General features: G+C 47.9%; 1 protein-coding gene across 1 annotated transcript in view; it reads right to left on the bottom strand.

Moving 5' to 3' along the window:
* SIM1 (SIM bHLH transcription factor 1) overlaps nucleotides 1–10,940 on the bottom strand; it is an 81,049-nt gene extending 70,109 nt beyond the window's left edge. The window contains exons 1-2 of the mRNA XM_032275182.1: nucleotides 10,620–10,940; nucleotides 9,325–9,947 (exon numbers count right to left, since the gene is read on the bottom strand). Of these exons, the coding sequence (XP_032131073.1) occupies nucleotides 9,325–9,499 (175 nt within the window). The 5' untranslated portion in view covers nucleotides 9,500–9,947; nucleotides 10,620–10,940. The remainder of the gene's footprint in view (nucleotides 1–9,324; nucleotides 9,948–10,619) is intronic.
* Nucleotides 10,941–12,976: the final 2,036 nt, after the last annotated feature.

Genomic DNA, 12,976 nt, shown 5'->3' with positions numbered 1-12,976 from the left:
CTACTGAATCTGGATCTGGCAGGCAGTTTGGACCAGTCCCAGAACTGTATTACCCGAGCGCCGGCCCTTTGACTAGATACCATAGGGGAGCCCTCTCGATGTCGACAGCGGGGGATGGGAACATGTATATTTCAGTCCGCCCTCTGCTTCTCAGCAGAGGTTAGATTTCCTCTCCGGAACCAGACCTAGTTTTCTGGGAATGGCTGAGCCCATGCCTAGGGCTCCCTGGCAGGACTCCAAGTGGCCCAGGTTCCAACATTGCACCCCACTGATAATGTAACTTTCCTGTAGGTTCAGTAGTGTGTTTACGGGGGTGAGGGCACTCTGCTTCTCGCCCAGAGTTTCATTGTCATCCTTTTCCCGAGGCCAAATTGGTCCCGACACCCAGCGAATGCCACTGCCAGCCCGCAGAGACCTGAGAAGACTGGCCAGGTCCAACGGGTCCCTGGCGGGCTTTCTGATTGGCTGCGGGGCTTCTAACCATTCTCCTCCTCTTGGCCTCTGACTTCAATCCCCTTCGGAAAAATCAGTTCCCTGGCGGCTGATTTACAGCCTGACTTTTACCAGCATCCCTGCTCAATCTTTCTCCCTATTCCTTTCCCCTCCTAGACCCCTGCCTTACACAAAACTCATGCCCCCATCCCCTTGTCCCCCAACAAAACCCGCATGGGCTTTTTCAGAAGTCAGTTACTTTGGTGTGCTAGCAACCTTTTTGCAATATTTTCGTTCTCGTCTCGAATTGAGGCCCATTCAACTTTTCTACTTTCCAGGTACTGTATTCTATTAACAAAGACCGCCTCTTTCTCTCCTTGATGTTTTCCCGTTAAGATCTTTGGAGGCTTTGCCGAAAACTTTCTCTGGTGTTGGCTAAAATATAAAAAACTCAAGACTCTTGTGGCTTATTTCTAAAAATTTAATATGGAGTCTGCTAAATTGCCCTTTTGAGGAAAGAAAAGAAAAAGGAGGCAGAAAAACTTCCGAAGACCTGTGTTAAGCTATTTACAGGTAATATATTTTTAATAGTGCTGCTGCAAAAATTATTTTAACTAGGTAGTTAAATCCTTTTATTCTTACACCATTAAATAAAGTTTAACATGACCTCGCCCACCCCACCCCTCAGAAAGGTGATTCACTGCTTTAAGGGGCAAATCAACAAGAAGTACACAATGATAAACACTCGCCTTGTAATATGAGGTTGGTGCAGATCTTTCAAAATAAAAAATGGAGTTGGATTTTTAAAAGGTGTTGGCTAGGAGCTGCTTCCTGAGCAAGCGATCAAAGCCTTGGCAACGAGGAACCGTGAGCGCCCCTTAAGCTCAAATCCGGTCTTTCTGGGTGTTTGCTCATCTAAATAAATCTAACGATTTCCCCACCACTCTGCAAACACTGAGGCTCCCCGCCCGCACTCAGGACGCGTCTACCTCTCTGGCTCCCGGTCAACTCCTCCCGACTCTTTAGCCCGCCCCAGCTTTCCTCCCCGGAGTGACTCCACTGCCCTGGTCGCTGGGGTCCTCCTGGACCGTTCTGGGTGGGCCCAGCCACAGTCACCTGTACACACCCCTTCGCCTTCTCAAATGTAACGCTCTTCCAGTCTCAGCCAACCTATCCTTCTTGGTTTCTGTCACGACCTGCTCTTTTCTTTTTAAATCCCGGCTCAGACATACCCACTCAGAAGGAGTGACAGGAGGGATTGGCTGCGGTGGTCGCACAGGGGAAAGGGGAAAGGACCCTGTTGGGAAAGCCAAGGGCATCGGTGACGTTGGCCCTTGGGCGCTCTGGGGCCCGCGGAAGGCCTGAAACCCCAAAGCTTGGCTGGGGTAAAGAGCCAGGGCACTCGGGAGATCCCGGAGCGGGCGGAGGCTGCAGGCTGCGTTGCGACTGGAGACAGGTCTCGCGCGGCTCTCGGAAGGGTGCGAAGCCTGAACTTAAGGCCAACAAAATGTCTTTAACCTAAAAATTTAAGGGTCTCCCAAAGCGGCCGGAAGATACCCGAAGCGGCCTCTCAACCAGAATGATCTGAAAATCCCCCTGGCTGGGATCTGGTTAAATACTGGTTCTGAACTCCTGGCGCCAACCAAGGCTGTTTGTTGTTTCGGGTTTCGGCCTTATTAGCATGCGCCTACGAGGGAAAATAAGACTTCCCCCACAGGTTAATAAACAGCCCGTCCCGCACAGGTTAACAGAGGCCTCCCTCGCCCTCTCCTGCCCCACCCCCGCCACCATTTAAGGAGCCTTTTGCTTTCACGGAGCGTTGCCTACTCTTTCTGTTCCCCGTCAAAATCTCACGGTTGTGTCTGGGTTAATGTTTTATAAGGGACTGGCTACTCTTGTCTACCTGCCGGGCTTTCCCGATCTAATATCAAGAGCACCTCCCCAAGTCCTAGTAAATTGCCCCCCTCCCTAAAGTCTCGAAGTGGGTTGAAGACCTTCTTCCTGGACCCCCTCGCCTTCTACCTTTGGTGACGCGCGCTGGCACACCCAATTTCAGTTGGCGAGGGGGTAAGCTGAGATTTCGTTTCTGCACTTGACCTACCGCAGAAAATTCGCAAATCCTTTGATTGTCTGTTTAAAATGAGTAGGAAACTAGCTCCCTTTGCGGCGGGATTACAGTGGGAACAAGATCTAAAGATTCTCTTGTAATTCGGTGAGGCCGAGGGAACGGGGTTTTGCAAAAGAGAAAAGGAGCTCTGTGAAGGAGGCGATAACTAAATCGGGTTTTAGACAAAAGGATTTTCCTGAGCTAAAGTGGCCGAAGACAAAGGAAAACAGAATCTATTTTGGAAGAGTTCCAAGATATGCCACATTAACCTTAGCTGATAAATTTTGCTTCTCCCAGGCCCCCCTCTTCCCTTAAAGTCTGGTTTACCATATTTACATAAGTAGCATTAGAAGGGATGTATCTATTATGGATCTAAAGGGCTAGCTCACATTTCATGTGAAACCCAGGCAAGTTTCACTGTTGCTTTACCCTCCTTGCTCGGTTTAGCCATTTCCATTTAAATACCCCCTGACCCAAGGATTACCTCAATGGACTGACTGCACGGGTTTTGTAATTTCCTGAAAATGAGATTTCGATTTATAAAACAAGAAACCAATTAGTAACCAAATGAGGCGAAGTAGATCCACTAAAATTGACCTAATCCCATAGGCACCATTTAGGCCGTTCTTGGCGAATGAATGATGAGCCCCAGTCTAGCGTGAGCTCAAAGCATCATCCAGCTGTGTTATTGCAAGCAGCAAAAATAAATTGATAGAGCTTTTCCTTCGGAATGAATTTCATACCCTTGACAAAATATAGATTACAGACCCGGCATCATCACCGCCTTCACTCAGACAGGAAGAGGAGGAAGAGAAGAGCGTGTTCTACTGTTCTTTTAAAATTTTTCTTTCTTTTAATAAATAAACACTACATCTCTGTAGAAATGTATCCTCCTTGCAGTCCTTCCCGGGAAACTTCACCTCCCCAACGAATTGAGGTCCCTTTTAGGAAACGGGGGAGGGGGGAGGAGGCGCTGTTCCCCGACCTGACCACGACTTGGTGACTGAGGAGGGAAAAGCCCTCAGAGGCTGAGGCCACTGCGGTCCCTGAACAGTTTGTCTCAACCAACTGGGTGTCCCTTGAGAGTATGTAGGAGAGTCTGGCCCAGGGGGTAATCCTGAAAACTCCAAATCCTCTGTATACTGCCGGTCCTGCGCATTCTCGCTAAATGCGTACTGTCCAAGCCTTTCCCCCCGCTGAGGTGCCCAGGGGCCCTCGTGTTCAGGCTCCGGGCGCCTCCGCTGCCCGGCTCTTCGGAGAATAAAAGGGACCGGGCGGTAAATGGGTGCCACCAGCCCGAATCAAGCTCCCGGAGCCTCACTGGCAGGAGGCCGATTCACGCAAGAAGGAGCACCCGACCCCATCTCCGGCGCTGCTGCCCACCCTGCCTGCCGCCCTCTCAGACCAAGGGGCCGGGGTGGTTGACCCGAGGGCATTGGCGAGCGCGAGGGGCCAGGTCTTGTTCCACTCAGCATCCTGGACCCCACAGTGTGTGCCTGCCTCGGCAAGGGACCTGACCTCTCTTGCCTGCCGCTCCCGGGCCAGAGACACCGCGGCCCTGTCCGGGGAATCCACTAATGTTACTGTAAATGTGGGGTAGAGCCGAAGGTCACAGCGCTGACCCCCACCCTTCTCTCTATGCGGCTTCGCGGAGCTCCGGCCTCCGAGTTTGGGCTTAGTTTGGGCTTCCCGTAAGGGTCAAGCCTGCTGGCCAACCTGGCTGCCAGAGCTGGAGCCCGCCGTGAAAAGACTGCAGAAACCCAGGGAGGGAGGGGTTCGGCCAGGTCTAGATTAAAACTGGGTTGTTTATGAGACAGTCCGGTGTGGCGGCCGAAAAACGTCAATCGATGTCGCCCTGGGACTCCGGGTCTTCGAATGCGGCCCATCTTTGTCGACGCCACCTCCTTAGAGGCCCGCGCTGGAGCCGCCGAGCCCGAAGGCGCCGGCGAATCCCACTTCAGTTCAACTTGGCGCAGGGACTCGGATGGCGGCATTTAGCTTGCCTTCGCTGGAATGGCCCAAACAGACGGACCTCAAGCTAAGGTTTAGACGACCGCTTGTTCGTAGGGAGCAGTGGCCGGGAAGGCAGGAGGCGCGGCCGGCACACACCTGCACTGGCAGGACCTCTGAGCCGGGCAGGGGGCGGCACCTGGGCTGGGCTGGGGAGTGAAGAGACTCTGTACTGAGGCCACAAAAGCTAGACCCTTGGCTGGGGCCATTGCGGACAGAAGATGGGACACACCGCTCAGACCTGGCTGGCTGAGTGCTTCGGACGGTGCAGGAGGTGCGACGGGGGCCTCGACAGAATTGTCCACTGTCGGTCCTGAGCCACCGAGGCCGAGAGGCAAGGCGCAGGAGCCGACAATTCGGTGGGGCTACCCGTGGAAGGAAGTTTACTTTGCCATGGACACTGTTTCAGCACTTTTAGAGTAGCAGGACCATTCCTAAATAATTGAGATTCCCCTTCCTTCACACAAAATTTTAAAATGTCAGGGATCAAAGACTGGCAATGGGTGGCCCATTAAAATCGTTAGGTGTTAGCAAGGTACAAGCCTTATTTTCCAGATAAATACCTGGGACCGAGAATGCGACGAGAATCTATGGGTTCACATTCTGTGTCTACACTTGATTCCTTAAAAGCTGGAAGCTTCCAAGATTCCCCAGAACTAGAAAACAACTCCCCTAGAAATTAGATTTGTCCTCGAGAAATTCAGCCCCGTTTTATCATCAGATGGGTAATTGTACCCTGCTTGAAAGCATCCCACGATTGCTTATAATACCTGTTGTTTGTTTGTTTTATTAGCGATCTCTCCCTTTAAATAAAAAAGTATCCTTTTTTATTGATTTAGTACATAAATCTGCCTTGCAAATGCTCTGCACAGAGTTTAGTTCTGCACTCCACATTTTAAGTCAACATCAAAACTGGAATTAAACACAGAAAACCAGTATGGAACAGTAAACTGTGCTTAAAGGCCTTTAAATGAGAAAAACTTCTGTAAGAAAATAAACATGGAAACCTAATACTCAATCATTTCCCCAAGAAGCAAGAAAAACAGCCTTAAATCACTGACCCACGTGGGAAATGGGGCCTCTTTTTCTTTTTCAGTATTCTGCCTCAAAAAAATATAACACCATTAAGGATTTCAATCTTGAGGTGCATATTATAGAAAGCGTCTGTGGAAGTTTGTTTAATCATCCTTGTCTGTTGTAGAGACGATCTTTCCTGAGCAGTTACTAATTTCAACTCTGCAATTATTTTTATTTTCCCAAAACATCTTGTCAATGAAATGGCAATGTGATATTACCAAGATTCTGAATAGCTATAGGTAAGAAAATATATCTGATCCTTTCAAAGTTTATTATGCAAGCCGCTACACACCCAGTCAAAATTTATTTATAGCTGGATACAAATATATCTTTCTAGTTGAATTTGTCCTATTTTGCACAAAAATAAAGTCATGCTGTTTTTTTTTTTAGATCCTATCCCTCTGACTTTGATAACGTCAAAGATTTTTACATTTCTATGTGCCTCAATTTTTTCTTTGCAAAGCTACCTTGGAATAGAATATGTCACTAATTGGGAGATACGAAGTGTTAGTGATTTCTCAGTTAGCTTTCCTAATTTTCTCTTTTTCCTCTGAAATCTCCAATCTAATGCTTTTTTTCTTAATTATTCCTGGTACCTATATCCCATTTCTCTGTTCTCCCACCACTCCCCCTTATTTTCACCTAAACAGTTCAATTTCATCTATTAAGGCAAATAAAAGCTGAAACTTGCCCCCAGGCAAGGAATCTACTAGACCTTGGGAGAAGAAAAAAGTGTATTCGGATGGGAATTGCCTGTATTTAAGGATATTTATTTTTTCAAATATAATTATGCAATGATTTTTGTTTGTTCATTTAACTTATAGCCCTTTGGCATTACAGCATATTACAGATGAAATATTATATGAACAAATCCGAAGTTTTACAGCATTTTCATACCTAGAGCTATGTCATCAGATTAATAATTATTTAGATTATATACCTTATAAAATCCACATATTACCTGTGATAGGACATTTATACCTATCTTTATCCCAACCTTAAAATTGTATTGAGGACCTACTATGTGCTAGGATGGCTTCAAGACAGATGTAAAGATGAATTTAATCTTCCAACAAATTCCATCTAACACCACGAGAAAAAATTACATCAATGTAAAGTGATCAGTTTCCCCAACTGCCTTGGACCCCAGTCTTGTCCACTCTCTGCCTTCAGTCAACACTGAACCCAAATTTGGCACCCCCTGCAGGTTGTCCCTGGTCCTGCGATTGTGACTATTTTATTTCTTTGAAAGCTGTTGTGGTTTTGTTTTTGTTGTTGTTGTTGTTCTTTAATATTTTAAAGAGCTGTTTTGGGGTTTGGGGTTTTTTAAACTAGTCCACCGTCAAAATTAAAACCTCATCCCTAGGAGCCAGCTGTTCTGATGACCCTGTCTAACTCACTGGGTGGAGGCTGAGGGTGAGTTACGAGCTTAGCAGTAGCTGGAGAAAATAAATGATGTGCCCAGAGTTCACACATCGTCCACCCTCTCCTCCCCATAAACTCACACTCACACACAGAAGGGAGAGAAAGGAGGGGTTCGAGAGGAAGGTGAGAGGGCTGCAGAAAGCACAGTCGCTGTTAAAGTAGCCAGGGGGGACAGTCCTGGCCACCAAGGGGACTCCAGCGGGAGCCTTCCTCCGCTCTCTCTTTAAAAATAACGAGAGGTTGGCTGTGAGAGTTTACTTTTTGTTCCTATTTATTTACAACGCGATTTATAATGTCTAGAGTTAGCACTTAATTAAACAAAAAAAAGCTCGCTCTTTTAAAAACAAAAACAAAACAACAGCAGAAAACAGCCCGTTATCTTCCCAGCTGCGTCTGCCCCGGGTGTGCACCAAGCCGACTAGCGTCGCTGGCTGGGCGACTCCCCGAGCTCTCCCGGCCCGCTCGCTCCCCTCCCCAGAACGCCGCCCAGCTATTCTCCTCCCGCGATTACTCGCAGCCCCACAAGCAGCACCATATGCTGCTTCTGATCAAACAGCGAGCGACATCGGCACCGATAATTGACGAGACCGGCTGGAAATCACGCAGAAAGGGAGCCCACTGAGACCGCAGGGGCTGACAAATCACTGCTAATAATCCTGTTACGAACAGTGCGGCCAGCGGAGTTCGCAATAGCTTTATTTTTATAAAGTAGGTGCTGACAGTATAAAAGACAACGAGATCTCTTTTTTAAATAGAAGGCAGTGTGGTATAATGGAAATTATCCCATCAACAATTCTCAGCACAGTTTGAATGGAAAATGTAGTTTTTAGTATTTAAGTTCCCCTTCCTTTTCCTTCTTCTTTTTTTTTTTTTTTTTTTTTCTTTCTTTTCAACTTTTCTGGCTTTAGGCTTTGATTTCTTTTTTCCCGCGGTTTCCAGGGTCAGAGGAACAGCTTTAGAAGGGAATGACTAAAACATCACTTGTAGTTTGAAGGTAGAACTGAATTATAATTTGAAAGTTTTCCTTTAGCTTGGAGCATATTTTGCAGGCTTTTGACTTAGATAATAACTTTTATGTCATGATCAAGCAAAGTGAAACTCCAAACCCAATAATGACTGTTTCCTGCCCATCCGTTTATTTAATGGAAAACCACAAACTCCAAACGTCTAAAATCAACAACAACAAAAACCTCCAGGGGTTAAATCAGAAGTTCTCATTTGTAAATAAACAGAATTCTTTCTCTTGAATTTTTGTTTGTTTGCTTGTTTAGTAATCCCTCTTTTACGTTTCTGAATCCCTTTCCCCCAGCAAAGACATTTCTAAAATATTTTTTAAATCTGTTTTTATTATTTAAATTCAAGTAAAAGAAAAGATGGGCTAATAGAAATGTGTCCTTTTCTAGTAACTATAACTGGTTTTATACAGGACAGTGTTCTATGAAAGCTGTTTTGTCCTTACACGATGAATCTTGATCATCTAAATACAAGTTTTAAATGATGTCAATAGTTCAGCTATTCTAACTTCTAGGCCTTATAAGACAATTTTCTCAGAATCTGTTTGCCAACCTGCCACCCAGAAGATGTTTTCTAACCGGGCTAGCCATCTTAATCCAACCTTATGTATTCTAGGACTAGCCTATTATCTTACAGATAATATCAAGCCCAGAGTTGCAAATCATCAAGCTCCAGAGTTAGTTTCATAATCTGGGAATGTCTTGAAAACTCAGAATAAGTTTGCTTAGAATGTATGTAAGAGAATGAAGAAATTCAGGCATACTTATTCACAAATGGGCCTGTTACTCATTTGCAAAATTTCAGACATATACAGAAATTATTATCCAGCTTAGCTAGCTCCAGGTACATGGGTCTATCTACACCTGTCAAAAAATACAGAATTTGGCAGTGCTCCTGCTTTCTACTGGACACAATTCTAACAAGAGGAGTAAAAAAGAAAGTCATGTTTGGATTAATAGTACTTTCAATTGAGCCTAGTATGTGAAGTGTTGACAAAAGGACTGTTGGGCTGCTTCCCAACCAAACAAATCTGATGAACTGAAGAGAAAGTATTAATGGGGAAGTAGAGGGAGCTTCGAAAAAGCAACAGAAATTCTGAGTTCAGTGAGGACCTTAGTGAAGCAGCCGAGCTAAACTTTCCTTTGCAGAGTATCTAAGTAAATATGTACGAATTTCTCCAGTCAGTGGTGTAGGATTTTCGCTTGGCAAATCCCCTGCCCCTTCTGCCTCTGAAATTCCATCTGGGAAAAGTCACTTACCTTCTGGGAACACCACTCTCATTTTGAGATAGCTGGTCGTGAGTCTGATTATGGATGCTTTGTCCAGCTGCGAGGTGATAGCCGAGGGCAAAGGCAGTAATTTAGCCAGTTCATAAAATTCACTGTTTTCCTTCTCCCTCCTAGTCCGGGCAGCATTTTTGGACTTTTCTTTCATTGTGTCTTATTCCCCCTTTCTTCTTACAACGAAAGCTCCGCAGATTCATCCAAAACCAAAAAATAAACTTTCAATTAGAGATCATATTTGGCAAAAACATAAAACATACTTTGAATGAAGAGGCTGAAGGATCTGCACCAGGAACAGTGTATTGATGGCAGTAACAGGCCAGCGGGGACGAACAGAAACTATTTTCTTTGAAAATGAGGGATGCAGGATAGGAAATTTGCTGATCCACCGCAATTTGGGCAATCCTGGGGGTCTCCGGTATCAAATGCCGGCTGGACCCCTGAAGAGCCAGCCTTTTCTTCCACTCCGAGCTGCGAACCCTGGTCCTCGGAAAATCGACATACTAATCCCCGAAGTTTGCTCTTCAGTCTCGCGGCATTTAAGGTGGCTCCGAGCCCCTTTGGGAAGAGCAGGAACCCCAGACAACTCTTTCAGGCTCCTGTGAAGACAATAGCATCAGAGCGTAAGAGATCCGCGGCTCCACAAGCACTCACACACTCGCCCCAATTCCAAAAACCCTGCTGAGAAGGGCCTCAGAGAGCCTAGCCAGGCGTTTTGGGTTTGTTTTTAAAGAAACGGGTAAATCAGCAGCGAGACAGTTTCCCTGCAAATAATGCTGGCATGCCCTCACCCATGCCAGCCACATCTTCCAGACCCCCTGGAAGCTGCCCAAACAACAAAATGCATATTTTCGGAGACCCGCAGTGGACTTTTCTCCGCGGGTCCCCGAGCCCGCGCCCAGGTCGGGCGCACGTCCCAGAGAAGCAGGTTTCTGCAAATCAGAATTTCTCCTCGGCGCGTCGGGGCCTTCAGCTCCCGACCTTGGCAGGTCTGGACCTTGGCTACCTCTTTAACTTGGATCTCAAGTCTGAGGGATTCCTCAAAAAGTGACACACACCAAGTCCCTCGGGACTCCCAAGGCGACCTAGCGCTCTGGCTGCCCAGCAGGGGCGGCAACAAGCGGGGCCCGGCAGCGCCAGGTTAACAGGTGGCGCGCTCGAGACAGCCCCTCGCAGGCACCCAGGGGGTGGGAGGTGCCGCGGCCTCTTCCGCACCGCAGCCGAGCTGCGCGGCCGCTGGGCGGGCGCGAGGTATCCTCTGCTTCACCTACCTTCAGTCCCCACAGGCGGCAGAGGGTTCGGGGGCGCCCATCTCCTAACTGTATTCATGCCTACCGTCCAACCCAGCGACTCCGCCGGCCTCTCCGCTTCCCACCGGCAGAGAGGAGCAGAGCATTCCCGGCTCCCTTTTCTGGATCATGAATTGGGGGAGGGGTGCGTGGCAGAAAGAGGAGGATGTAAGCTTTGGGACGAGTGATTTTAGAAACCTGGTCCTCCGTAATTGCTACGAAGCCAGTTCACTATTATTCCTAATTGGAAGCCGAAAACTGCCCCCGGTAACTTTATAGCTTAAGGATTTAGCTTCAACTTCACTCCCGGGCCGCCTCTCTCCCGCCTCCCTCAATGCCACTCACCAGCCTCCTAGCCTCCCATTGGCCTGGCGCGGCCCGGGCCGAGGCGCTCATTGGCCAATAGGGCTGAGTGACGCGAGTCGGCCCCGCACCGCCCCCCGCGCACCCAGGCTCGGGGCTCTGGATCTTACCACCAGCTCGGCCGCTGCGCTCCTAATGAGCCCCGGGTGCGGGGTCGGCGCTGTCAGGTTGCCGCCGCTGCTCGCGGCCTCCCGGGCCCTCCCGATGTTGGGCGCAACCCGCGCTCCTCGGGCTCCCCGGAGTTGGGTGATTGAGCGCTCGGTCCAGCGCGGCGGCCCCGCAGAGCCGGGGACGTCCGGAGGCCGCCGAGGTCGGCCTGGCTGACTGGGTCTCCCCGCTGAGGAGTCAGGGTTCACCCAAAGGCCCATCCCGTGGGCAGTCGCGGGCAGACCGCGTGCGCGAGGCCGGTTCGGGGGTTTATTTTCTCTTTCTCGTTTCTCTGAAGCCGTGGTGACACGGAATTCATTGCCAGAGGAAATAAATACAATAACTGTCTTTAATCCCAAAGAAGTGCGTTTTTTTCGAAATGGATTGGGTTTGCGGGGTGATTATTTTCACCGTGGAAAGCTCGGCCGGGGAGTTTTCCTATGGGGAGCAGCGAGGGGGACATTAGGGGAAGAGGTTGCATTTGATGACAAAATAGAATTCGAGTGATTGATATGTAGAGATACGTAGCTCAAGACAATCCGTTATCTTAAATATCAACCAACTCTTTGTCGGGTTTTGTTTAAGAAAACAAAGGTCCAACATGAATATTCCTTACAGAAAAGATAGTCTTCGTGAATAAACTTAACGATGCTCACAGTTCCCTAATAGGAGCTGTTTAAACAAACGCTTGCCAGGATTCTTGCTAATTATCTCTTAGAGATCCTCTAATTTGAAACGCCTTTTCTTTCTCTCATCTGAGAAAACACAACAGATAGCATCAAGAAAAAGTCAGCTCGTCCGAAAACCAGTTGTTGTGCTCACGAATCACCCCCTACAGACTCGATTCCCGGCTTGGTTTTGGTACTGCGGGTGACCAGATTCGGCTCCTGGTGGTGCGTTCGGAGGCAGTTGCTTCATCTGCCATAAAAATCTGTGAGAACACCAGTGACAGGTCACTCATCCTCTCGTTTATGGTGCTAATTGCCACTGAGAAATACTTTGAAGAGGGGTGTGTGCCATTCTGCTGATATTCAGAACAACTTTAAGAATGTTTGTTCAAAAATACATCTGCCACCTCCTTGCCGCCCGATGGCAGTAAGATCGTCGTGGAAGGACAACAGGAGTTTTCTGGTGTTATTTACACATCTGGGCAACACCTGGCTGGAGGAGGTAAACGTTTTGGATAGAAAGAAAAAGAAGCATGGAGATTTTATAGGTCTTTCAAAACTGGAATCCAGCTAATGGACTCTAATCCAGGAGGAGTCATTTCCCCAGTGGCTGAGGCGACTTAGAGACCTGGTTCTGGGCGGCTTCCAACCACCCAGTGATGTACTTTTAACAAGAGATAGCTACGAAGATAGCGAGAGATGCACTGTGGCTCACTTATACACAAGATTTCAGAAAGATCAGATAAAGTCAAGTTGGCTACTACATGTAAAGTCGGGGGTTGGAGGGTGCCTGTGGAGAAGGGAAATAACCTTTCTTGACCCTCCTCTCCCCTCCAACAGTGTCAGATATAGCTGCCAGGCGAAGCAATGACACTTAGGGTTAAGAGGTGGTTTTTTATTCGACTGTGTTCTAAAGAGGATTTCAGTCAAGTCTGGTTATGCTAACCCTATGTCTACTTAGAACAACATGCCGGTGTAGAAGTGCCTCTCAGGAGTCTGTAACCTGTGTACACAGCAGGGACTTTTGGGGGGCGGGGTGTAGGGAGTCAGGGAATGCTGGGTTTCCAGAGGAAGAAATGCAGTAATCTTGCCTTCAGAAGTAAGATGGACAAAATGAGTAAGGAAGTCTTCACGCTTAAGGCTGATGTCCTGGGGGGGGGG

The sequence above is a fragment of the Sapajus apella genome, unplaced genomic scaffold (genome assembly GCF_009761245.1).
Source record: "Sapajus apella isolate SASKATOON/1434 unplaced genomic scaffold, GSC_monkey_1.0 scaffold6, whole genome shotgun sequence".
NCBI lineage: Eukaryota > Metazoa > Chordata > Mammalia > Primates > Cebidae > Sapajus > Sapajus apella.
The sequence above is the reverse complement of the archived record's forward strand: the minus strand, read 5'-3'. Positions and strand labels throughout refer to the sequence as shown.